The sequence below is a fragment of the Macaca fascicularis genome, chromosome 19 (assembly GCF_037993035.2).
Source record: "Macaca fascicularis isolate 582-1 chromosome 19, T2T-MFA8v1.1".
NCBI classification, from domain to species: Eukaryota; Metazoa; Chordata; class Mammalia; order Primates; family Cercopithecidae; genus Macaca; species Macaca fascicularis.
Genome location: NC_088393.1, coordinates 16,646,192 through 16,673,520, shown reverse-complemented (window position 1 = coordinate 16,673,520; position 27,329 = coordinate 16,646,192). Strand labels below are relative to the sequence as shown.

General features: G+C 52.5%; 1 protein-coding gene across 1 annotated transcript; it reads right to left on the bottom strand.

The window, feature by feature from the left end:
* Positions 1-20,370: 20,370 nt before the first annotated feature.
* KLF2 (KLF transcription factor 2) lies at positions 20,371-23,104 on the bottom strand. Its single transcript, XM_045379030.3, has 3 exons — positions 22,931-23,104; positions 21,881-22,697; positions 20,371-21,048 (listed from the first exon to the last, which is right to left on the bottom strand). Exons 1-3 carry the CDS (start codon positions 23,003-23,005, stop codon positions 20,873-20,875), a joined length of 1,068 nt encoding a protein of 355 aa, XP_045234965.2. The 5' UTR covers positions 23,006-23,104; the 3' UTR covers positions 20,371-20,872.
* Positions 23,105-27,329: the final 4,225 nt, after the last annotated feature.

The window sequence follows — 27,329 nt, the reverse complement described above, 5'->3', positions numbered from 1 at the left end:
ATGGTGGCGTGTGCCTGTGGTCCCAGCTACTCGGGAGGCTGAGGCAGGAGAATTGCTTGAATCGGGAGGCAAAGGTTGCAGTGAGCCGAGATCACACCACTGCACTCCAGCCTGGGCAACAGGGTGAGACTCTGTCTCAAAAAAAAAAAAAAAAAAATTCATAGAGATGAGGTCTCTCTGTGTTGCCCAGGCTGGTCTGAACTCCTGGCCTCAAGCAATCCTCCCGCCTCAGCCTCCCAAAGTGCTGAGATTACAGGTGTGAGCCACCGTGCCCAGCCTGATTTCCTTTCTGACTAACGTGCAGGGGTGCTCTCTATTCATGACCTCGGGCCTAACCTCTGTGCACCTCAATTTTCTCATTTGGCCAAGGAGGTTGGACCAGACAACCACTGAAGACCTTTCTTTTTTCCTTTTTTTTTTTCCTTTTTTTTTGATACAGAGTGTCACTCTGTCACCCAGGCTGGAGTGCAGTGGCACAATCTCGGCTCACTGCAAACTCTGCCTCCCCGGTTCAAGTGATTCTCTTGCCTCAGCCTCCCGAATAGCTGGGATTACAGGCGCCTGCCACCACGCCCGGCTAATTTTTGTATTTTTGGTAGAGATAGGGTTTCACCATGTTGGCCAGGCTGGTCTCAAACTCCTGACCTCAAGTGATCTGCCTGCCTTGGCCTCCCAAAGTGCTGGGATTACAGGTGTGAGCCACCACAGCTGGCCCAGTGAAGACCTTTCTAGCTCTAAAAGTCCTTAAGATGATTTTTCAAGTCTCTAAAAAGATACATATTTGGCCAGGCGTGGTGGCTCACACCTGTAATCCCAGCACTTTGGGAGGCAGAGGCTGGCGGATCCCGGGGTCAGGAGATCAAGACCATTCTGGCTAACATGGTGAAACCCTGTCTCTACTAAAAAATACAAAAAAAAAAAAAAAAATTAGCCGGGTGTGGTGGTGGGCGCCTGTGGTCCCAGCTACTCGGGAGGCTGAGGCAGGAGAATGGCGTGAACCTGGGAGGCAGAGCTTGCAGTGAGCCGAGATCCCGCCACTGCACTCCAGCCTGGGCAACAGAGTGAGACTCTGTCTCAAAAAAAAAAAAGACACATATTTTAGGATCTCAGATAATAAAAAAAGAAAAATTGAATAAACATTATCTTGTGAGCCTCATCTTTATCTAAAATATTTCGCTCACTCTTGATAACCTTAATTTCATAGTTAAGGGGGAAATGCTAGTTCATATACAGGCCGGGCACAGTGACTCATGCCTGTAATCCCAGCACTTTGGGAGGCTAAGGCAGAAGGATCACTTGAGGCCAGGAGTTCGAGGCTGAGGTGAGCTATGATGGCACCACTACTCTCCAGCCTGAGCAACAGGGCAAGACCCCAACTCTAAAAACAACAAAAAACTCCCCTAATATAATGTCTCAATAATATATCAACAATGTGTAACTATATCAATATGTTATATATCAATAATATCTCTCTTATAAACTTTTAAAACACCATTGCAAGAAACACTAGTTTAATAAATGAGCAATTCTGTGACTTTCCATTGGTATTCCTACATTAACCTTTGCCTGGGGGAGAGAGTACTTTCTGAGACCAGAAACATAAGGATTTTGAGATCCTGGTCTGTGATGAACATTATTTCTTTGTACTAAGGACAAAGGGCAGAATTTCCACTACAAGAGCCAAAAAAAGACTCAAGACAAGACATAGCAATTGTTCAACTACAAACACACTTTTTAAAGGAAACGAGGATCCTTGTTCTAAGAGAACAACGTGGTGGACCAGAACCCTGGTTTCTTTTCCGGTTCTAGATCCCGGAGCAAGATACCTGTGGCTTCTTTTCACCTAAGGTAGACCAAACAAGATATTGAAGCCATGGAGAGGCAACATGCATCTTGGAAAAGGCACAGCCTTGAGTCAGAGTTGGTGTGAAGACAGCTTCAACCCTGGAGAGTGTGACCTTGGGGAGCTCAAATCACTACTTGGAGTCCCCATTCTTCTTCATCTATAAAATAGAGGTCATTGGCGGGACGCGGTGGCTCATGCCTGTAATCCCAGCACTGTTTGAAGCCGAGGCAGGTGGATCACCTGAGGTCAGGAGTTCGAGACCAGACTGGCCAACATGGTGAAATCCTGTCTCTGCTAAAAATACAAAAATTAGCTGGGCATGGTGGCGGGTGCCTGTAATCTCAATTACTCGGGAGGCTGAGGCAGGAGAATGGCGTAAACCCGGGAGGCGGAGCTTTCAGTGAGCTGAGATCCGGCCACTGCACTCCAGCCTGGTCAAGTCAGACTGAGACTCCGTCTCAAAAAGAAAAAAAAAAAAAAAGGAAGGCGGTATAACAGCTATCCCTCAGGGCATATTCTAGATGCTCAAGTAAAGTAGTAGAAACAGTAGTAGTGGGTTTTTTTTTTGTCAGACGGAGTCTCGCTCTGTCGCCCAGGCTGGAGTGCAGTGGCGCAATCTCGGCTCACTGCAAGCTCCGCCTCCCAGGTTCACACCATTCTCCTGCCTCAGCCTCCCGAGTAGCTGGGACTACAAGCGCCTGCCACCACGCCCAGCTAATTGTTTGTATTTTTAGTAGAGACGAGGTTTCACCGTGTTAACCAGAATGGTCTCGATCTCCTGATCTCGTGATCCGCCCGCCTCGGCCTCCCAAAGTGCTAGGATTACAGGTGTGAGCCACTGCGCCCGGCTGGGTTTTTTTTTTTTTTTTAATTAAAATTTTTAAATTATGGCCAAGTTCAGTGGCTCACACCTGTAATCCTAGCACTTTGGGTGGCCTAGGCGGAAGGATCACTTGAGGCCAGAAGTTTGAGACCAGCGTGGCCAATCTGGAGAAACCCCATCTCTACTAAAAATACAAGAATTAGTGGGGCGAGGTGGCACACACCTGTAATCCCAGCTGCTTGGGAGGCTGAAGCACGAAAATCGCTTGAACCTGGGAGGTGGAGGTTGCAGTGAGCAAAGATTGTGCCGCTGCACTCCAGCCTGGGTGACAGAGCAAGACTCTGTCTCAAAAATAATAATTATTATTATTATGATAAAAAAACATGAAACTTACCATTTTAACCATTTAAAAATGTATTCATTTATTTTATTTTATATATGTATTTATTTATTGAGATAGGGTCTCACTCTGACGCCCGGGCCGGAGTGTAGTGGTGCAATCTCGGCTCACTGCAGCCTTCACCCACCAAGCTCAAGTGATCCTCCCATTTCAGCCTTCTGAATAGCTGGCGCTACAGGCACGCTGCACCATGCCTGGCTAATTTTTGTATGTTTTCTAGAGATAGGCTCTCACTACATTACCCAGGCTGGTCACAAACTCCTAAGCTCAAAGGATCCCCCCAAGGTGTTGGGGTTACAGGTGTGAGCCACCATACCTGGCCTAAATTTATTTTTATTATTTTTTTGTTATTATTATTTTTTTGACACAGAGTCTTGCTCTGTCACCCAGGCTGGAGTGCAGTGGCATGATCTCCACTCACTGCAAGACTGCCTCCTGGGTTCATGCTATTCTCCTGCCTCAGCCTCCCGAGTAGCTGGGACTACAGGCGCGCGTCACCACACCCGGCTAATTTTTGTATTTTTTAGTAGAGACGGGGTTTCACCACATTGGGCAGGCTGGTCTCAAATTCCTGACCTCGTGATCCACCCGCCTCTGCCTCCCAAAGTGCTGGGATTACAGGCATGAGCCACCGTGCCCGGCCTAAATTTATTTTTAATTTATAAAAATTTTTATTCTTTTTTTTTTTTTTTAGAGACAGGGTATCACTACGTTGCCCGGGCTGGATTCAAACTCCTAGGCTCAAGCAATCCTCCCGCCTCAGTGTCTGGAGTAACTGGGACTGTAGGTGCATGCTACCACTTTAGCCACTTTTTTCTTTTAAACCACTTTTAAGTGCGTGGTTCACTAACGTTAAATATATTCACACCACTCTGCAACAGATCTCTAGAGCTTTTCCCTTTTGCAAAATTGACACTCTGTACCATTGAGCAATTCTCCACAACCCCACTTCCGCCCCCCAGCCAGTGGTACTGGTTTTGTTATTGTTCATTCAGATGGGTGTTATTATTATTATTTTAGATGGAGTCTCACTGTCACCCGGGCTGGAGTGCAGTGGCACGATCTCAGCTCACTGCAACTTCTGCCTCCCAGGTTCAAGCAATTCTCCTGCCTCAGCCTCCCGAGTAGCTGGGATTACAGGCGCCCACCACTATGCCTAGCTAATTTTTTTTGTATTTTTAGTAGAGACGGGCTTTCACTATGTTGGCCAGGCTGGTCTCGAACTCCTGACCTTGTGATTTGCCTGCTTCGGCCTCCCAAAGTGCTGGGATTACAGGCATGAGCCACCGCGCCCAGCCCATACTAAAGCTATGGTTACTATCCAGGGACTGCTTTGGGCTCTTCAAGCAGGGCTTGTATATTCTAGCTCTACTACCCAAGAACCGACTGAGGTGCGGCTCTGTCTGTGTTAACTAAGCTACTACATTATTCCTCATTATAGGAATGGAATCCCCTTGTAAAAGAAACCGGTGTGATGGAGGGGAAGTCCCAGCCCTGCGTCTCCATTCCGTGCCATTATACAAAAGTCATGGGAGAGACGGGGGCTCAAGTGTCCTGGGTGCCTTCTATGGACCAAGCACTTTCTCGATGACCGTTCAGGTGGTCACATCCAAGACCAAGATGTTCGCTTGAATTCAGGGGCTTGGCCAGGGGACTTTCCATTTGACGGGGACAGATGCCATTGCCTCTCTGTGGCACTGCCTGGCTGCATCACGAGCTTGTCTCTGCTTCGACAGTGGTTATTTTTATAGCTGACAATGAGACTTACTGGAAATGGTTTGGCACTCATGCGTAGAAAGCGCCTGTATTTAAATTTGAGGAGTTGGAGTGCTCCGGGCCTGAAAGATGGGTGGGTCTTCAGGCCCTTGGCCAAGGCCTTTAAGCTACATAGCAGATCCCTTCCAGCCCAGGAAAAATTCCAGGGATTCTCAGCCTTTCTGAGGACTGGTTCTCTCAGAGCATCTGTTTGAAGCCTTGGAACTGTCATCCTTTCTCTTGTCTCAGGGCCCTCCAGTCCTCACGGCTCACCCCAGTCCATTCATGTTACGCGGCAGAGCTCTTTTCAGCTTGTAAAACTGAAACTCTGCCCCCACTAAATACTCATTCCCCATTTCCTCCTCCCCCAGCCCCTCGCACCCACCATTCTACTTCCTGTCTCTATGAATCTGATGCGTGGACTCATACAGTATTTCTCTTTTTGTGTCTGGCGTATTTCACTTAGGATAATTCCTGTTGGAGCATGTGTCAGAATCTTTCCTAGTTTTTTTTTTTTGAGTTGTAGTCTCGCACTGTCACCCAGGCTGAAGTGTAATGGCGCGATCTTGGCTCACTGCAACCTCCGCCTCCCAGGTTCAAACAATTCTCCTGCCTCAGCCTCCCGAGTAGCTGGGTTTATAGGCACACACCACCATGCCCTGCTAAATTTGTATTTTTAGTAGAGATGGGGTTTCATCATGTTGGCCAGGCTGGTCTCGAACTCCTGACCTCGTGACCCGCCCGCCTCGGCCTCCCAAAGTGTTGGGATTACAGGTATGAGCCACCGTGCCCGGCCCTAGAATCTCCTTCTTTTTTAAAACTGAATGCTATTCCATTTTCTGGTTAGATAGACCACATTTTATCCATTCATCAATGGATACTTGGTCCAAACATTATTGACAGAAGAATTGTATTAAAAATAGTAACATGGCTGGGCGTGGTGGCTCACGCCTGTAATCCCAGCACTTTAAGAGGCTGAGGCGGGTGGATCACTTGAGGTCAGGCATTTGAGATCCTTCTGGCCAACATGGTGAAACCTGTCTCTACTAAAAATACAAAAATTAGCCAGGCACGGTGGCGGGCACCTGTAATCCCAGCTAATCAGGAGGCCGAGGCAGGAGAATCACTTGAACCTGGGAGGTGGAGATTGCAATGAGCCGAGATTGCACCACTGCACTCCAGCCTGGGCTACAGAGCAAGACTCCCTCTGAAAAAAAAAAGTAACGTTTTACAACAGAAGCAACTTATTCTGGATTGCTTTTTTTTAAATCTTGAAATTGAGCTGAAATTCATATAACATGAAACAAACCATTAAGTGTACAATGTAGTGGCATTGAGTGCATTCACAATATTGTGCAACCATCACCTCTGTCTAATTCCAGAACATTTGCGTCCCCTAAGAGGAGACCCTGTCCCCATCAGCATCCACTCCCCATTTTCCTTCCCAGCCCCTGGCAGCCACTCATCTGCTTCCTGTCTCTATGGATTTGCCTGTTCTGGGCATTTCATATCAATGGAATCTCACACTATGTGGGCTTTTGTGTCTGGCTTCTCTCACTCAGCATGTTTTTGGGGCTCATCCACATTGTAGCATGGATCAGCGCTTCATTCCTTTTCATGGCTGATCCATTGTGTGGATGGATCACAGTTTTCTTATTCATTCTCTAATGGATATTTGGGTTGTTTCTACTTTTTGGCTGTTATGAATAGTGCTTTGATGAACATTCCAATTGTTTTCTGAGACAGTCTCACTCTGTCACCCAGCAGGTTGGAGTGCAGTGGAGCAATATTGGCTCTCTGCAGCCTCTGCTTCCCGGGTTTAAGTGATCCTCCCACCTCAGCCTCCCGAGTAGCTGGGATTACAGGTGCACTCCACCATGCCTGGCCAATTTTTGCTGTCCAGGCTGGTCTGGAAGTCCTGGGCTCAAGTAATCCGCCCGCCTCGGCCTCCCAAAGTGCTGGGATTACAGGCAAGAGCCACTCACTGCTCTGGGCCCCCAGTTGTTTCTTAAGCAAGCAAACAACAATAAAAGCTAATTACCAAAACTTTTCCTCCAGGCAACAATCTTTCAGGGACCTCTCCCACTTAAAAAAGCACCAAAGGAGATGCACATTTCCATTTGAGAAAGGCCCAGTTCAAGGTCAGGTTGTACGCGGACACCCTCCCTCCACCTGTGCTGAAGTTAGCTCCTGGTGCGGCAGTCACTGGCGACGTCAGGATTCTCCCAAAACATGGAATTTCTTCATCCCCAACCTGCCTCCCAGAGACCAGCAGAATTAAGTAGAATGAATGGGCTTGTTTCCTTGGATTTTCTCTCTCTCTCTCTCTCATTTATTTATTTAGAGACAGAGTCTCTCTCTGTTGCCCAGGCTGAAGTGCAGTGGCATGATCTCCACTCACTGCAATGTCCACCTCCTGGGTTCAAACAATTCTTCTGCCTCAGCCTCCCCAGTAGCTGGGACTGCAGGCATGTACCACCATGCCCGGCTAATTATTATCATTTTTTTAAGTAGAGAGAGGGTTTCGCCATGTCGGCCAGGCTGGTTTCAAAATCCTGACCTCAGGTGATCCGCCCGCCTCAGCCTCCCAAAGTGCTGGGATTACAGGCATGAGTCTTTGCACCCAGCCTAGAAATTATATTTAGATTAATTTTTTAGAGGTTATTATTAGGCCAGACACAGTGGCTCATGCCTGTAATCTCAGCACTTTGGAAGGCCGAGGCAGGTGGATCACCTGAGGTCAGGATTCAATAAGTTATTATCATTGTTTTAAGGACAAGATGTCGCCCAGGCTGGAGTGCAGCGGTGCAATCACAGCTCACTGCAGCCTCGACCTCCCGGCCTCTAGGGATCCTTCTGCCTCAGCCTCCTAAGTAGCTGGGACCACAGGTACACATCATCATGCCCAGCCCTGTCTCCCTCTCTTACTACTGGCCAGCATTCCTTCACTGAGCACCTACTATGTGCCAGGCATAGCCCAGATTCCATCCATTAGAGACAGCCCGGCCAAGAGAGCTGCTAAGAGCCCAGCTCTACAGAGGAGGAAAGAGGCTGAGAGCCGCCTTTCCATGCCTGAGATTGACAGTGGTGACATGAGGAACTGAGCTTAGATTTGTCCAGGGCCCTGGGCCAGTGCCTCCCGAGTCACTGAGAGCTCAGATCCAAGCATCAGGGAATAGCAGCCCCGCCAGCAATTCTTGTACAGATGCAGCGAGAGAGGTGGGTGGGAACGGTCTCCAACTTCTGAGTTGAGAAACCCTTCCTTCGACAAATCTCTGTATGACTCAAAATGAGCCCCCGGCAAGGTGGCCCGAGTCACCACCAGGGCACGCTGAGGAAATGAGATGTCAGGATGTGTTTGTGGTTTGGGGTTCAACGGAAACACACTGGGAATGTGGAGAATTCTGTCCCAAGAGCCAGGATTGGTGCCTCTGAGTTACGTTAAAGCCAAGAGGAGTGGGATGAGGCTGGCCAGACTTCTGATTCCTGAGCTTTTTCCCTGGAGCTGGAGCATCTCATAGCTCTGAGGCTGCAGACAGGGCTTGGCTGTGAAGTGTGTCTCTCGATCTTGGGACAGTCCCCAGAAAGGCCAACCTGGGGTCAAGGTTGAAAGCGGAGGGCAATTCAGGAGGCAGCCTGTGGAATTACAGCAGCCTGCGGAGTGGCGCCTGGCATTCGGTGGGTGAGGCGCTGTTTCCTGAATGACTGTGCCCATCTAGAGCCGCGTATCTCAGAGAGTGTCCCGCAGACGGACGGACAGCCGAGCCCGAGTGCCTGCTCGCGTGCCAGCTCCCGGACCCTGCCAGAGGGTCCCCAGTTGGGATTCTACCCACTCGAGAGGATGCGGGTGGAGGGAGGCTGAGCGCCTAGCAGGGTGGCAGGAAACAGCACTCTCGGTTTACTTTTCTCACCAGCCCTGGTGGGAGGGAGCTGTGGCTCAGAGAGGGCTAGGTGTGTGCCCAGGGCCATGGCCAGGGGCAAGGGGCAGAGGTAGGGGTAGCCAGGGCTGAGGGACTCTGAATCCTGTCTACATTGCACACTACATGCTCTACCCAGCATCTCCAGGCAGCCGGGGCCAGCGGATCCAAGTCCCGTCTACACCACATGCTGCACACTCTACCCAGCATCATCTTAGCCTTGGGGTCAGAAATTCTGTCATCCCACGAAGCCTTGGATTTTGTGTGTTGCTCTCTCTGACTGTGACAGGGGAGTAAAACCACTGTCCCCTTCACGGTCCTGACCCTTTGTCAACCAGGTCCCCCGAGTCATTCAGCACCCCTCTTTGCTGTTGCCCAGCCTAGTGGGATGGAGGAGCCTGCCACCCTGTGAGGTCCAAGCTGGCACAGGGCAGGCTGGGGTGCTTCTATGGGAATCAGGGCAGGCTTCCCAGTGGAGGTGATGCTGGAGCCAGGCCTCGGGGGGCGGACTGGCATCTGCCCCACGGACACACAGGAAGGGCTTTTTGGCATAAGGAAGAGCCTGTGCAAAGATGTGGGATTGGGGAAGGGCCACAGGAGTTGTAGGACCTGGAAATGTGGGTGGGAGCAGGGGATGCTGGCCCCGACAAAAGCTGGGGACACGTGGCAGCCCCCCAGAAGCGGACTTGCAGTGGAGTCCCCATTGGCAGCCTTGAAGCTGTGGGAAGCAGCCACTCTCGGTGTTCCTCACAGTGATCGTGGGGGAGTCATCCACTCTAGAAGCCACAACCGCACAGGAGCCCTTGGAACTCAGTAGGGCAACACCCAAAAGATCTCATGCACATCTCATATCTGCAGAGAGAGCCCCAGGTGTCCTGAGTCCCTGCACGAAGCCGGACTGGTCGCCACTCAGGAGCTCAGGCCCCTAAAGGACCTTCCCACTGCTAGAATTTTCTTTTCTGTCTTTTTTTTTTTTTTTTGAGGTGGAGTGTCGCTCTGTTGCCCAGGCTGGAGTACAGGGGTACAATCTCGGCTCACTGCAACCTCCACCTCCCTGGTTGAAGTGATTCTCCTACCTCAGCCTCCTGAGTAGCTGGGATTACAGGTGCCTGCCACCATGCCCAGCTAGTTTGTTTTTTGGTGGATTTTTTTTTTTTTTTAATTTTTATTTTTAGTAGAGATGGGGTTTCACCATGTTGGCCAGGCTGGTCTCAAACTCCTGACCTCAGGTGATTCACCTGCCTCAGCCCCCCAAAGTGTTGTGATTACAGGTATAAGCCACTGCACATGGCCCACCCCCCCCCCTTTTTTTTTTCTTTTGAGACAGGGTCTCACTCTGTCACCCAGGCTGGAGTGCAATGATGCAATCACGGCTCACTGCAGCCTCCATCTCCCTGGCTCAAGTGATCCTCCCACCTCAGCCTCCCGAGTAGCTGGGATTACAGGCGCCCGCCACCATGCCCGGCTGATTTTTTATATTTTTTCTATGGATGGGGTCTCACCATGTGGCCCAGGCTGGTCTCAAACACTAGGATTTTCTGATGAATCTCGGAGTACGTCCTCCTTGTCTTTACAAGTGCATTCTTGAATTTCCACATATTTCTTAAGTTTGCCAAATTCCTCTCTGTTTCTGATTTCTCATTTCATTCCATTGTGGTCACAGAACATACTTTATAGAATTGCGATCCTTTTCAATGCATTGGATTTCTTCTTTGGCCTCTCCCAGGGAATGTTCTTTGCATTTTCAAGAAGAAAGTGTGTCCTTCTGTTGTGTGGAGTATCCTATAGCTGCTTGTTAGGTCTCATGGATTTATAGACTCCCCGTGTTTTTAAAAAAAGGAGGGGAGGTGGCAGGGAGGTTAAAAAAAATGGCTTGCAATGACAAGCCATTGACAAAATGTCAATTTTGTGGCAATTGACAAAATGTCAATGCAATGTTCTGTTCACATCGTTCTAGATTATATTATTTATTTACTTATTTTGAGATAGGGTCTCACTCTGTTGCCCAGGCTGGAGTGCAGTGGCGTGATCGTGGCTCACTGCAACCTCCAACCTCCCGAGTTCAAGTGATTCTCATACCTCAGCCTCCCGAGCAGCTGGGACTATGCCTGCACACCACTGTGACTGGCTAATTTTTTTTTTTTAGTCGAGACAGGGTTTCACCATGTTGGCCAGGCTGGTCTCGAACTCCTGGCCTCAAGTGATCTGCCTGCCTCGGTCTCCCAAAGTGCTAGAATTACAGGCATAAGCTACCTTGCTTTTTTTTATTAAATTAAATTAAATTAATTTTTATAAAATTTATAATTTTATAATAAAGTATAAAAATAATTTATGTATTTATTAGAGACAGGGTCTTGCTCTGTCGCCCATATCAGAGTGCAGTGGCGCAATCATAGCTCACTGCAGCCTCAAACTCCTGGGCCCAAGTGATCCTCCCACCTCAGCCTCCCGAGTAGTTGGGACTATAGTTGCATGCTACCATGCCTGGCTAATATATATATATTTTTTAATTTAAGAGATGGGGTCTTGCTGTGTTCCCCAGGCTGGTCTCAAACTCCCGGCCTCAAGCAATCCTCCCACCTTAGCCTCCCAAAGTGCTGGGATTACAGGTATGAGCCAGCACACCTGGCTGTTCTAGGTTAAAACGGGGTCAAATCCTGGCAAGCGGCATCTCCGGCAGGAGTCCCGCCTGCGGGACCAGCTCTTCCTGTGGGATTTGTGTTTGTGACTCAGGAAGACCCCAAGACCCATGAAGGTTGGTTGGCGTCTGTCTGCCGGAGGATTTGGATACCCGGGCCTCAGTTTCCCCACCCTGCAGAGTGAGGACTTTTCAGCTTAGTCTCCAGCCTAAGAGCCTCTGGGTCTGGTGTCCAGGGGTCTGTGTCCCCTCTGCAGGAGGCTGTCTTGGGATGGCTGGGGCCTGGGTGGGGAGGGGAGCTGGCTGCGCAGAGCAGGCTGTGGGCTGAGCAGGCGGCGGGCGGGTGTGCCGGGTGTGAGCGGCACCTCCACCGCAGGCCCGTCCATCTCCCCGACGGCCCCTGCCTCTCTGCACAACCCAGCCTGCTACAAAACCCCGATTTCCGGGCGGCCCCCAAGGCCAGGGCCCTGGCCGTGCTCCCATTGCTCTGTGCTGTCAACCCCATTTCAAAGAAGAGGAAACCGAGGCCCAGAATGTTGCAGGCTGAGGCGACAGATGCCGGCTGGTGTGAATCTGAACCCTCGGGGATGCTTGCAGAAGATGCTCAGCCTGGGTCAGTGGCTCTCAGGAGAGCTGCTCAGAAAAGAAAAACTCTTTTGAGCATATCAGCAGCCATGAATAAAGTTTAAAAACAGGGTCTTGCTCTGTCGCCCAGGCCAGGCACGGTGGCTCACGCCTGTAATCTCAGCACTTGGGGAGGCCGAGGCCAGAGGATCACTTGAGGTCAGGAGTTCGAGACCAGCCTGGCCAACATGGCGAAACTTCGTCTCTACTAAAAATACAAAAATCAGCTGGGTGAGGTGGTGCACGCCTGTAATCCCAGTTACTTGGGAGGCTGAGGCAGGAGAATCGCTTAAACCCGGGAGGTGGAGGTTGCAGTGAGCCGAGATTCCACCACTGCACTGCAGTCTGGGCGACAGAGTGAGACTCTGTCTCAAAAAATACTAACAGTAGGCCGGGCGCGGTGGCCCACACCTGTAATCCCAGCACTTTGGGAGGCTGAGGCGGGCGGATCATGAGGTCAGAAGATTGAGACCATCCTAGCTGACACCGTGAAACCCCATCTCTACTAAAAAAATACAAAAAAATTAGCCTGGCTTGGTGGTGTGTGCCTGTAGTCCCAGCTACTCGGGAGGCTGAGGCAGGAGAATGGCGTGAATCCGGGAGGCGGAGCTTGCAGTGAGCCGAGATTGCACCACTGCACTCCAGCCTGGGCGACAGAGTGAGACTCCGTCTCAAAAACAAACAAACAAAAACTAACAGTAAAAATGAAAACAAAAAAATAGAAAAGGGTATCCAGCCATTCCACTGTTAGGGACACATCCCCAAAAAACTGATAGCAGGGGCTGGAATGGGTATTTGCACACTCGTGTTCATAGCAGCCAAAGGGGGGAAATGAGCAAGTGTTCATCAAAGAATGAACAAATGTACAAAATGTGGTCCTTCCACACAATGGAATATTACTGAGTCATAAAAAGGAAGGAAATTCCGACACACACTACCACGTGGATGAAGCTTGAAGACATTATGCTGAGTGAAATAAGCTACAGGAAAGGACAGAAACTGTATGATTCCACTCCTAGGAGGTCCTCAGAGTGTTCGAATTCGTAGAGACAGAAGGAAGAAAGGTGGGGGCCAGCCGCTGCTCGGGGAGAATGGGAAGTGAGTGTTTAATGCGATCAGAGTTTCAGTTTGGGAAGAAGGGAAAAGTTCTGGAGATGGGTGGTGGTGAAGGTTGCACAACACTGTGAATGTACTTAATGCTGCTGTACTGTACACTTAAAAATAACCAATTTTGGACCAGGCACAGTGGCTCACGCCTGTATTCCCAGCACTTTGGGAGGCCGAAGCGGGCAGATCACCTGAGGTCAGGAGTTTGAGACCAGCCTGGCCAACATGGTGAAACCCCGTCTCTACTAAAAATACAAAAATTAGCTGGGTATAGTGGCGGGTGCTTGTAGTCCCAGCTACTTGGGAGGCTGAGGCCGGAGAATCACTTGAGGCGGGGGGTTGCAGTGAACCGAGATCATGCCACTGCACTCCAGCCTGGATGACAGAGCAAGACTCTGTCACAAAAAAAAAAAAAAAAAAGTGAATTTTGGCCAGGCACAATGGCTCACTCTTGTAATCCCAGCATTTTGGGAGGCCAAGGTGGGCGGTTCATTTGAGCCCAGGAGTTTGTGACCAGCCTAGGTAATACAGTGAGACTCAGTCTCTACAAAAAATAGAAAAATTAGCCAGGCATAGTAGCACACCAGTACCAGCTGCTCTGGAGGCTGAGGCAGGAGGATCACATGAGCCTGGGGAGGTTGAGGCTGCAGGGAGCTGTGATTGCACCACTGCATTCCAGCCTGGGCAACAGAGTGAGACCCTATCTCAAAACAAAACAAAAACAGTCAATTTTATGTTATGTATATTTAATCACAATAAAGAGAAAGAATGAAAGAAAGAAAATATGGGATGAGAGAAAAGAACAGGGTGATGGGGCAGATCAAATCACGCTGGAGAAAGAGCTCAGGCTACGAGCAGAGAGTTGGTGAGATCCCTATCTCCAGCCTCCTGGGTTCAGTATCCCTTCTAGAACTCTAGGAATGGCTTCCCTAACTGGCACCAGCTTGGGCCTGGCCTCTGCACCCAGGGGAGCCCCCAGTAAGAACCAGCCCCAGAGGCTGATGCGGGAGGATCGCTTGAACCCACGGGTTCGAGGCCGCAGTTAGCTGTGATTACATCACTGAACTCCAGCCTGGGCAACAGAGCGAGACCGTATCCCAAAAAACAAACACAAAAACCACTGGGTCATATGGATACACCACACTTTTACTCATTCATGAGTTGATGGGCATTTGGGCTGTTTCCACCATCTGGCGGGTATAAATGGTGCTGCTTCGAACACGTGTGTGCAAGTATCTGTTTGTGTCCCGGTTTTTATTTCTCTTGGGACGGTACTGAGGAATGGAATCGCTGGGGCCTATGGCAATTCCATGTTTAGCTTTTTTTTTTTTTTTTTTTGACACAGAGTCTTGCTCTGTCGCCCAGGCTGGAGTGCAGTGGCGCGATCTTGTCTCACTGCAACCTCCGCCTCCTGGGTTCAAGCGATTCTCCTGCCTCAGCCTCCTGAGTAGCTGGGATTACAGGCGTGCACCACCACGCCTAGCTAATTTTTTTTTTTTTTTAGTAGAGACAGGGTTTTACCATGTTGGCCAGGCTGATCTTGAACTTCTGACCTCAGGTGATCCACCCACCTTGGCTTCCCAAAATGCTGGGATTACAGGCGTGAGCCACGGTGCCTGGCCCCCAGGCTCCTCTTAACTTTTTTTTTTTTTTTTTGAAATGGAGTCTTCCTCTGTCGCCCAAGCTAGAGTGCAATGGTGCGATCTCGGCTCACTGCAACCTCCGCCTCCTGGGTTCATGCGATTCTCCTGCCTCAGCCTCCGAAGTAGCTGGGATCACAGGTGCCCACCACTACGCCAAGCTAATTTTTGTATTTTTAGTAGAGACGGGGTTTCACCATGTTGGCCAGGCTGGTCTCGAACTCCTGACCTCAAATTATCCACTTGCCTCGGCCTCCCAAAGTGCTGGGATTACAGGCGTGAGCCACTGTGCCCAGCCTCCTCTTAACTTCTTATGCGGCACCTCAGGGAGCCCCATTCACCCAGCCTCTCCCTGGCCCCGTGTCCCTCCCTGTCTGGGATATTCCTGGAAAATGGGCTTCCCAGTTCCTTGTAGACAAAAGCCTAGAAGGAACTCAGCAGGGCTTCCAGGAACCCCCAGAACCTGTATGTGGAGGGAAACAGGGCAAACCTGATGCACTGGTGCATTCAGATGTTTCTAGGCACGGGAGGAGTTGCGGTGGACGGGCCAGGCAGACCCGGGTTGAAGCCTCAGCTCTGCCACCTGTACCGGGCCCCCCAGCTAATCTTCCCCTCTCTAAACCTCACTTTCCACGTCTTGAAAATGGGGCTGCTTAGGCTACCGTCAGGCTTGTGGGGAGGGTTGAAAGGGATAATGTGTTGAAGGTGCCTAGAACGAAAGCACCCAAGCTCGAGTCCCAGGGGCCACCTTTAGCACGAAGTTAGGTCATGCGACAAACATTTTGGCACTGACTCTGAACGAGGCCCAGAGGCTGCGTCTCTTTTTTTTTTTTTTGAGACAGAGTCTTGCTCTGTCTCTCAGGCTGGAGTGCGGTGGTGCGATCTCAACTCACTGAAACCTCTGCCTCCCGTCAAGCAATTCTCGTCCCTCAGCCTCCCGCGTAGCTGGGATTACAGGTGTGCGCCACCACACCCAGCTAATTTTTATGTTTTTAGTAGAGACAGGGTTTCACCAGGTTGGCCAGGCTGGTCTCGAACTCCTGACCTCAGGTGATCCGCCTGCCTCGGCCTCCCAAAGTGCTGGGATTACAGGCGTGAGCCATAGCACGTGACCAGAGTCACTCCTGAAATTCTGAGTCACATCTGCTTGCCAGGACTCAGCGAGAGGCTGAAGCATCTGGAGCATCTGCTGAATGAACGGGTAAACGAATGAATGAATGAGCAAAGAGGGTCGTGGGGAGAGGGAGAGAGAGGGAAGAAGGGGCTTTAAAATTCAAGCACACCAACCTTATCAGGGGACACTCACTGTGCTGGCCACACCCCAGGGGTGGGCTCTGAGGTTGAGTCTCTCATTTCATTTTCAAGGCAGCAAACCCATTTTCCACACAAGGAAACTAAGGCACAGGCAGGCCAAGTCACACGGCCGATTTGAGGGTTTCTTTCTTTTTTTTTGAGATGGACTCTCGCTATGTCACCCAGGCTAGACTACAGTGGTGCCATCTCAGCTCAGTGCAACCTCCGCCTCCCAGGTTCAAGTGATTCTCCTGACTCAGCCTCCCAAGTAGCTGAGATTATAGGCACCTGCCACCACGCCCAGCTAATTTTTTTTTTTTTTTCCAGTAGAGACAGGGTTTCACCATGTTGGCCAGGCTGGTCTCGAACTCCTGAGTTCAAGTGATCCACCCACCTCAGCCTCCCAACGTGCTGGAATTACAGGTGTGAGCCACCAGGTCTGGCCGGGGGATGGGTGTTAATTGGCATTGAGTCAGTGAAGGCTGGGGATGCTGTTGAACACTACAGTACACAGGACGGCCCCGTACTGGAGAATGATTCAGCTCCAAATGTCTTTAACACCTTTTGTTTTTTTCTTTCTTCTCTCTCTCTCTCTTTTTTATTTTTTGTATTTTTACTTTTTTTCCCCAGAAACAGGGTCTCTCTATGTTGCTCAGGCTGGTCTCAAACTCCTTGGCTCAAGAGATCACCGCACCTCAGCCTCCCAAAGTGCTGGGATTGTGGGTGAGAGCCACCGCCGCGCCCAGCTCCAAGGCTGATGCTCACTGGTCTGGCACAGCTGACACAGCTCAGGCCGGGGCAATCAGAGCCACCCAGCCCTGGCACCTGACAAGCCAGCTCGAGCCTATGGTCCTGGGACTCCACCTGGGGCTGCCAGGCGTGGGTGCTGACTCAACCGTGTTGACAGGGCTGGGTGCTGAGTCAGGGGTGAGCCCATAGACATCTTGCCCTCTGACAACCCCCTTTCCTCCTCCCACTTCACACCACATCATTCTGCAGCTTGCTTGGGTGCTGGGGCCCCCAGAACTACAGGAAATGCCTAGCAGAAAAATAGCTCCTACATCTCTCCCCAGCACCATGCCAATAAGCCCCTAAAAACCGTCACCTCTCCCTCGCCCCCCGCCATAGCTGGGCTTGGTGATCTGCACCTATAATCCCAGCATTTTGAGAGGCTGATGTGGGAGGATTGCTTGAACCCAGGAGTTTGAGCCCAGCCTGGGCAACACAGTGAGATCCCACCTCTACAAAAAGTTTAAAAATTAGCTGGGTGGCTGGGCATGGTGGCTAGCGCCTGTAATCCCAGCACTTGGGGAGGCCGAGGTGGGCGGATCACGAGGTCAGGAAATCGAGACCATCCTGGCTAACACAGTGAAACCCCGTCTCTACTAAAAATACAAAAAATTAGCCGGGCGTGGTGGCGGGCGCCTGTAGTCCCAGCTACTTGGGAGGCTGAGGCAGGAGAATGGCGTGAACCCGGGAGGTGGAGCTTGCAGTGAGCCGAGATCTGGCCACTGCACTCCAGCCTGGGCAACAGAGCCAGACTGCATCTCAAAAAAAGAGAGAGAAAAAAAAATTAGCTGGGCATGGTGATGCATGCCTGTAAGTCCCAGCTACTCGGGAGGCTGAGGCGGGAGGATCACTTGAACCCAGCAGGTCAAGATTGTAGTGATTGTGCTGCTGCACTCCAGCCTGGGTGACAGATGAGACCCTGTCTCAAACCAAACCAAATGAAACCTTCACCCTTGTCAACCCTTTTACCCACAGTGCTTGTTTGCAAAAATAACTACTGCCATAAGTAAAAGGAATATTATGCAGCCATGAAAATGACAATACAAATGTGTCACCGGGGGAAAAACAGCATGGACAAATGATTATAACTTCGTCTGGGGAAAAGAAAGAATACAGCGAAAATCACAGCCATGAAAAGTAATTCAGCCAGTGACCACAAATCCCCTGCTCTAAAAGAGAGAGAGAGAGAGAGAGAGAGAGAGAGAGAGAGGCTGGGTGCAGTGGCTCACGCCTGTAATCCCAGCACTTTGGGAGGCTGAGGTGGGTGGATCACCCGAGGTCAGGAGTTCGAGACCAGCCTGGCCAACATGGTGAAACCCCATCTTTACTAAAAATGCAAAAATTAGTCGGGAATGGTGGCACGCACCTGTAATACCAGCTACTAGGGGGTGCTGAGGCAGAAGAATTGCTTGAACCCGGGAGGCAGAAGTTGCAGTGAGCTGAGATTGTGCTACTTCACTCCAGCCTGGGCAACAGAGTGAGACTCTGTCTCAAAAAAAAAAAAAAAAAAAAAAAAGAAAGAAAGAAAGAAAGAAAAACTTGCATTGGGATATTGGGATTGGGTTGTAGAATCCTAAGTGAAGATGGCTTCAGGATGAGATTTTCTTCGTAAGTTTTTCTGGGTGGCATTTGCCACCAAAGCTTGCTTCCTGGCACAGAGTTACCTTCTTGCTGATAAAAGCAATGATCTTTTAGGAACCAGAGGCGATGTCTCAACCTCAGCACTGCTGACATTCAGAGCTGGGCCATTCTCTGCAGTGGGGGCTGTCCCCCACCTCTGTCCACCAGATATCAGCAGCACCCCGGAGCTGACAACCAAAAATGTCCCCAGACTGGGTCACTCTCCACTGAGCATCACAGATCCAGAAGATATTTGATGGAAATTGGCGTTTGGGTGTGAGAAAGGGGAGGAAAAAATGATGATGGGATATTTCTGGATTAGTCAGCATGACCTAGCGCTGCCTGTCTCTTACTGAAACGTACAACTGTGTGTGCAACGATCACACTTTCTATTCTGTCTGTTCTCCAACAGAACAGACATGCAAGAAACAGAAACTCAACAGCTTCAGCCCCATTAACGACTTGCCTTTCACCGGACTCAGAGGCTTCCAGGAGAAACCTGGAAGACATTTTCAAAAAAGCAAGAAAAATAGCTTGATCGCTAAGTTTAAGCTGAACAGGGAAACCTGGAGACCCTTCAAAAAATATTGTTGCAAACCACCCACAAGTCCTTCTTTTGCCCCTGCACTGCAGAGGCCAGCTTTTCAAAAGGAAGATCATCTCCCCAGGTGGAAGGGCCAACATTCTGCCTTGGGATGGTTTCTGCAGAAGCTGTACCCAGAGGGTACGGGAGGCTTAAAAACACTCACACCCTTTATCACCAGCGGAAGTGAGGCCAGGCTATTTACTCTCAAAAAATGAATCAGATTGTCATCTCGTGTTTCTGCTTTTTGTGGATTACCAAACACCTCTCAGCTGTTTCCAGTTGGGGAGGAGGAAGGATGGAGGGAGGGAGGAAATCCCAGCCTCTGTCGCAACGGGGTGAGAGTGTTTTAAAGCAGGCACTGCTTACCAGCTATTTTCACTTTCTGGAAACTTGTGCAATGGTTGGTGGTCATGGTTACCCGGGGCCCCCGAGAATGGGGAAGGTGAGGGATGGCAGGGGAAATCTGGGGGGAGAGATACCTCCTTGCCTGACTGCGACATTCAGGACAGTAGGATTTAGGGATCTCGTCTGCTCTCCAGGTGGGTTTCCAGACTGGTCACCTCCCACCATTGAGGCAGTGAATGTTTTGCACCTGGAGACCTACAGGGGAGGCTTCTCTCCTTGCCTTCCAATGCACACAACAGGTGGGTCAATTGCAGAAAAGTCACCACTCCCTTCCAGTAGGGTTCAGGGACCCTTGGAGGCAGACAGAGCAGGCTAACAACCCAACTCCACCACCCTGCGGCTACCTCTCTGGGCCTCCGTTTCCTCATCTGGAAAAGAGCTTCATGCATAGCCCTCGAATACAGGTTTCACTGTTTTCCCCTAGCAGAATGAGGAACTCACCCCTTAAGAAGACTTGCTAAATGAGTGAAGGGCAGAACATGCCAGAAACTTAGCATGTTAACCCCTTTTAAAAATATAAATAAAATAAAAAAAGCTGGCACTCCAGAAATTTGGCTAAAACCTCAGAGGCTTCCAGGAAGACATAAGTTTTGCTTTTTTTTTTTTTTTTTTTTTTCTTTAGCCTAGAGGAGGCCACGTCAGTGGGACCAGCACTTTCCCAGCTTTGGGGCAAAGAGGCAATTTATGGCTCAAAGAACAACCTTAAAATAACCCTCCCTCAGTCCTAAAATGCAGTGTTTAAATTTACAGAAAAACCCACAGGTTCCTGGCAGGCGGGCACAGCAGCTGGCAGTCCCGGTGCTGGCCAGAGGCAGGACCCACTGCACACGATGCTTTAGTGGCGCTGCCCTCCATCAAACTGTCCGCTCCCCCCTCCTCCCAGGTGCCCCAAGGCCCCAGTTCCAAGCAGCCAGACCAGTACTGCGGTTTTTTTTTTTTAAAAGATGCAAAACTTTTTAATTAAAAAAAAACAGCAAAATCTTATAAAAACGAACCAGGTAGCCCAAAAATGCCCACCTGTCTCTCTATGTACAGTAATACAATATTTGTCACAGTCACTATATACAATATTATAAAAAATGCCGCAGACAGTACAATTTAAGGCCCTTATTTCTCACAAGGCATCACAAGCCTCGATCCTCTAGTGTAGACCCGGTGGGAGAGAAGATGCCACTTAAATTATTGCACCATTTTGAAAAACAAAACTCGTCAAGGAGGATCGTGGTCTTTTCCCACCGGGCCTTCAGTCACAGATGGGGGCTGGGGCGGTGGCGTCGTCGTCGTCGTCATCGAGGGAGACCCTCTGTAGCCACGCTGTGCCCGGCCCGGTTCTCTGGGTCCAATAAATATCAGTCACAGTTTGGGAGGGGGCCGCGCCCGGCGCGTGGGACCCGCCACGGCCGCGCGCAGGTGGGCAGGGGCGTCCCGGCTACATGTGCCGTTTCATGTGCAACGCCAGGTGGTCGGAGCGCGAGAAGGCACGATCGCATAGATGGCACTGGAAAGGCCGGTGGCCCGTGTGCTTGCGGTAGTGGCGTGTGAGCTCGTCTGAGCGCGCAAACTTCCAGCCGCAGCCGTCCCAGTTGCAGTGGTAGGGTTTCTCACCTGCAGGGAGGGGGCGAGAGTGAGCCTCAGTTTCCCTCCCAGGACAGGGCACGTATGGACACCGGCTACCCCGGCGAGCGCAACCTATCCCTAGCCAGGCCCTTGACGCGCTCCCTGCTGAAGTGTTGCGCCCCGAGGGATCCTTGCCCTACATCCCCAACTCCCCCCACAATCCGGATCTTCACCCCCAGGAGGTCGGAGGAGCGCACGGTCCACTCCCCACTGTTGCGGACACGCCCCCCCGACGGGTCCTAAGCATGCACCCTCTCTCCAGCATTTTAAGACACGGAATCTCTCAAGGTTTCCCAAGCGCACACTCCCTCCCCAAGGTCCTGAGCCTTGTCCCCAGAGGAGTCCCAAGCCTGCGCCCCCTCCCCAACTTCCGGAGATGCAGCATCTCCCCGGGGTTCCTAAACGCACACCTACTCCCCAACGACCCGAGCCTCAACCCCGGGGATTCTGAGCCACTCGCCCATAGGCTCCTAAGCCTGCTCCCCCCCGCCCCAACTATCTGAGACTGTCTCCCTAGCCACGCCCCCAGGAGGTTTTCTAAGTGTCCTTCCCAACCTCCTGAGGCCCCTCTCGTCCTAAGCGTGCGAGCCTCCACCCCAGCCTCTCGGATCACACCTCCTTAGTGAGGGTTCCTGTGTGCCCCCTCAACCAACCTCCCGAGCCACGCCTCCCGTGGAGTCTTAAGCTTGCGCCCCCAGCCAGATCCCCCTGAGCCACGCCCCAAGGGAGGTCCTAAATTCATTTTCTGGCGCGCGCTGGGAATCAGACCCCTCCTCGCGCGTCCCCCAGCTGGCGCTGCCTGCCCGTGCGTGCCGCCCACCTGTGTGCGTGCGCAGATGCGCCTTCAGATGCGAACTCTTGGTGTAGGTCTTGCCGCAGCCTGCGTAGCTGCAGGTGTGAGTGGCGGTGCGTTTGCGGGGCCAGGAGCGACGGCCGCGCTTTGGCTTGGCCTCCAGCAGCTCCAGTGGGGACGCAGGCGGCGTGAGGAGACCGCGGGCGGCGGGGGGCGCCAGGCCCAGGGCTGCCACGGCGGCGGCCGCGTCGTCAAAGAGACCGAAGGCTGGGGGCGCAGGCGGCGCGTAATGCAGGCCGGGCCCAGGCGCGCCGAAGCTAGGGCCACCGAAGGGCGGCGGGAAGGAGGCGCGCGGGCCAGGCGCAGGCAGGCGCGCGGGGCCGTCGGGGCTGAGCGGCGGGGTGTCGGGCGGCGGCGGGGGGCGACCCCCGGGACCTCGCATGCACGAAGCCACCGGTCCCGGGGCGCCCTCGCGCTTGAGGCCGCGCGGTCCACGGGTCAGCCCGGGAGCGCAGCCGTAGCCGCCGCCGTCCGCTTCAGGGGGCTCGGCCTTGACCAGGCGGCCGGGCGGCGCCAGCAGAAAGCGGCCGTGCAGTGCGGGCCCCGGCGGCGCGTCCAGCTCGGGTCGCAGCAGCTCAGACACCAGGCCACCCGCGGGGGCACTGTAGGGCGGGGGCGCGCCGGGTTCGGGGTAGTAGAACGCAGGCGGCGGGGGCGGCGGCGGCGGCGGCTCCGGGGCGGCCTCGGCGCCCAGGCCGTCCAGCCCCATGGACAGGATGAAGTCCAGCACGCTGTTGAGGTCGTCGTCGGTGCCGCCGGGCTCGGGCTCGGCGCGCGGCCAGCGCTGCGGGCGACAGGGCAATGGGCGTGAGCGGGCGGCGGGGCTCGGGGGGCGCTGCCTGCCGCCCCCGCTGCCCGCCTTCTACCACCCTGAGTCCGCGATCCCCGTGGCCCGCATTCTCCTCTCCTGAGTCTGCAGTCACCGCCTTCGCGTCCTGTCACCCCGCAGCCCACGTTCTACTACCCCGAGCCCGCCGCCCACGGTCCCGGCCGCCCCGCCGTCCCCGCCGCCCTCACCTCCTGCAGGCCGCGCTCGCGGCACGGGCTGGCGAAAGTGGAGAAGGACGGCAGGATGGGTTCACTCAGCGCCATGGCTGGGACCCGGGGAGGAAGGACGCGGACGGGGGACACCGGTGAGTGGCTGCCCGAGGCCGGGCTGGTCGGGGCGCGGGCGGGCGGGGACGGCTCTGTGGGCCGCGGCCGGGCCCGCCCCAAGCCTTATAGGCGCGGCGCGCGCGGGGGCCGGGCCAAAGCGGCGGCGGCGGAAACGCGTCCCGGATGGGGACGAGCTCCGGGCGCAGCCTAAATTTAGCCGCGGTATATAAGCCGGCGGGCGGCGGCGGCCGTGGCCACTGCGGCGGCCCGGGCCCTGCACTGACAGCCCGGCCCCTCGCGCGCAGCCAGGGCCGCGCCTCCCCCTGCCCGGGCCCCGCCCCCGCCGGTCTCCCCGGCGACGTTGTCAACACGCGCTCCACAACAGCCGCGTGACGCCCAGGGATCCCCCGGGCGCCCCGGGCTCCCGCCTGCGCGAGCATCCCGGGGACCTGGAGCGGGGGCGGTGTCGGGGCCTCTCGGAAACTCAGGGGAGCACCGGGCTTGGCGGCCTCCCCGGATCCCTTGACGGAAGGGGAGATTGGCTCCAGCTTCAGAGGTCCGCAGAACCCTGGGTGGATGGGAAGCCTGGAGTCTCCAGGATTCATGGATGGGTGAGGCTGGGCCCCTCGTCTGTTGTGGGACCACCCAGAGGGCGCCACCGTGTGCACATCACCCTGTTAAAAAACAAACAAACAAACAAAAAAAACACCTTGTGTAGACCAGGTGCAGTGGCTCACACTGTAATCCCACCACTTTGGGAGGCTGAGACAGGAGGATCACTCGAGACCAGGAGTTCAAGACCAGCCTGGGTAACACAGTGGCCCCCATCTCTTAAAAAAAAAATTAGCTGGGTGTAGTGGGAGGCTGAGATGGGAGGATTGCTTGAGCCCAGGAGGTCGAGGCTGCAGTGAGCTATGATCACACCACTGCACTCCAGCCTGGGTGACAGAGGAGACTCAAGAAAACAAACAAAACAAAACTGTTGTGTGGCAACATCAAGACATGTTAAATCTTTGACATTTGAGACACCCACCCCCTCCTCCCCAACCTCAAGCCCGTCAAGTGCAGGGAAACTGAGGCAGAGGTGGCTGGGAGAAGTTGGAGGTCCAGCAGGCACAGGCAGGCTGGGTTCCTTTACCAACTTGCATAAGCGAATTAAGTAACTCAGAATGACCGGTGATGACGGTCATTCCCCCAGTACAACTCCAGCATCGGGGGTGTCAGAGGACAATGCTGCCCAATGGGTCCCTTCACTGCTCCACCTCTGTCCCCCACACCATATCCCTGCTGGCCAGGGACTGTCACTCCTGTTACAACTGTCTGCCAGCCCTGTGTGGCCACTGGGGACAGAGTAACCAGGAGATAGACAAGACCCGTGCCCTAGGGGACCTCCACTTTAGTGGAGGAGGGAAGGATAGAGGTTTATTCATTTGGGTTTTTTTGAGACAGGGTCTCCCTCTGTTGCCCAGGCTGGAGTGTAGTCGTGCAGTCACAGCTCACTGCAGCCTCAAACTCCTGAGCTCAAGTGATCCTCCTGCCTTGGCCTCCCAAGTAGCTGGGATTACAAGGTGGATGTCACTGTGCCTGGCTAATTTTTTGTTTTTTTGTATTTTTTGTAGAATGGGCCCAGGATGGTCTTGAAGTCCTGGACTCAGGCGATCCCCCCGCCTCGGCCTCCCAAAGTGCTGGGATTACAGGTGTGAGCCATTGCGCCTGGCCTTACTGATAGGGGTTTAAAAAGAAAAATGGAGCGGTAGAAGGGACTAGAAAGTGAGTGTGTGATGAGGCAGGGGGAGGGCAGAAATGGGGAAATTTTGAATCTCACCCAGGAGGTGAAATGTGAGCTTATGTGAAAAAGTCACTGGGGACCTTGTGGGTATTGGAGGAAGAGCATCCCAAGAGGAACCTGGAGCCAGGTGGTGACGGATGCAGGCAACTCCTGCTCTGGAAGCTTGGATTCTCAGCCCCTGCAGAAATGCACTCTGCAGGGTCTCCTCTGCAGCCCCCACCAAACCCAGTCACCAGAGACTTCAAGTTGAGTACAAACTTGCTTTCTGCAGTTACCACCGAAATGGCTGTGAGTCAGCCTCAGCCACTGAGCATGCGCTGTGTGACCTTGAACCAGTGGCTGTGCCTGTTTGGGTTTGCCTCCTCAATCTGTGAAATACACATAAGAATAGTACCTTACCCCAAATGGCTATTGTGAGTTCACATGGGCTTCTTTGTTGTGGAAGTAGGTGACATCCTGTGTGACACTGAACTCTCTACCAGTGCTTGGGAGATGGGCCTGCTTGTGTGCTTTGGGAATTGAATTGCCTTTCTCTGGGCCTCAGTTTCCCTGTATGATAATGATGGAAAGATTAAGGGCATCAGGAATTTCTCTGCAAGGATATAGGATGCCTGGGCAATGGCCGGGGAGGGTTTTTGTTTGTTCATTTCTTTTTTTTTTTTTTTTTCTTTTTTTTTGAGACGGAGTCTAGCTCTGTCGCCCAGGCTGAAGTGCAGTGGCCGGATCTCAGCTCACTGCAAGCTCCGCCTCCCGGGTTGATGCCATTCTCCTGCCTCAGCCTCCTGAGTAGCTGGGACTACAGGCGCCCGCCACCGCACCTGGCTAGTTTCTTGTATTTTTTTAGTAGAGACGGGGTTTCACCATGTTAGCCAGGATGGTCTCGATCTCCTGACCTCGTCATCCGCCCGTCTCGGCCTCCCAAAGTGCAGGGATTACAGACTTGAGCCACCGCGCCCGGCCTTGTTTGTTCATTTCTTTGCTTTGGCCAAGACTGCTGGCTGGGCGCGGTGGCTCATACCTGTAATCCCAGCACTTTGGGAGGCTGAGGCAGGCAGATCACTTGAGGTCAGAAGTTGGAGACCATCCTGGCCAACACAGTGAAACCCCGTCTTTACTAAAAATACAAAAATTAGCCAGGCGTGGTGGCACGTGCCTGTAATCCCAGCTACTCGAGAGGCTAGAATCGCTTGAACCTGGGAGGGGGAGGTTACAGTGAGCTGAGACCATGCCACTGCACTCTAGCACTCCAGCCTGGGTGACAGAGTAAGACTTTGTCGAAAAAAAAAGAAAACTCGGACCACAGCATCCCTCTGGTTTCTCAGAGAGCACCTTGGTCCCCTGGGCCTCTGAGCCTTGCTCACTGGCACCTGCAGCTTGTCTGAGGCACCTCTCTGCCTTCCTCCTCTCTTACTGTCTCTGTTTGGGTGCTGAAACACACCAGGCACGTTCCCCCCTCAGGCCTATGCGCTCACTGTGCCCTCCACGAGCATTCCTTTCTTTCCGTTTCCACTTGTGAAGCTCCGTCCGTCTCTCTCTCTCTCTCTTTTTTAACCTCCTTTAACTAACATACTTTATTTGTTGATTTTTGAGACAGAGTCTTGATCTGTTACCCAGGCTGCAATGCAGTGGCGCCATCTCAGCTCACTGCAGCCTCCGCCTCCTGGGCTCCAGAGATTCTCCTGCCTCAGCCTCCTAGATAGCTGGAATTACAGGCGCCCGCCACCATGCCCAGCTAATTTTTTTTTTTTTTTTTGAGATGGAGTCTTGCTCTGTTGCCCAGACTGGAGTGCAGTGGCGCGATCTTGGCTCACTGCAAGCTCCACCTCCTGGGTTCACACCATTCTCCCGCCTCAGTCTCCCGAGTAGCTGGGACTACAGGTGCCTGCCACCATGCCTGGCTAATTTTTTGTATTTTTAGTAGAGACGGGGTTTCACCCTGTTAGCCAGGATGGTCTCAATCTCCTGACCTTGTGATCCGCCCACCTTGGCCTCCCAAAGTGCTGGGATTATAGGTGTGAGCCACCGCACCCGCTTTTTTTTTTTTTTTTTTTTTTTTTTTTTTTTTTTTTTTTTTTTTTTTAGTAGAGACAGGGTTTCATCATGTTGGCCAGGCTGGTCTCAAACTCCTGACCTCAAGTGCCGCCCGCCTCAGCCTCCCAAAGTGCTGGGATTTGGGAGGCGTGGCCCACAGCGCCTAGCCTGGACTTTTATTTTTTTAGAGCAGTTTTAGATTTATAGAAAAATTGAGCAGAAAGTACAAGGTGTTCCCAGGTAGCACCCCTCGCACCACCCCAACCTTTCTCCTGTTATCATCTTGCATTAGTGTGGTGCAATTGTGACAATTACTTAGCAGAGAAGAATATATTATTATTAACTAATAATAATAACAACCCATATTTTATTTATTTATTTATCTTGACACAGGGTCTTGCTCTGTCGCCCAGGCTGCAGTGCAGTGACGCAGTCATGGCTCACTGTAGCCTCAAACTCCTAGGCTCAAACCGTCCTCCCAGCTCAGCCTCCCAAGTAGCT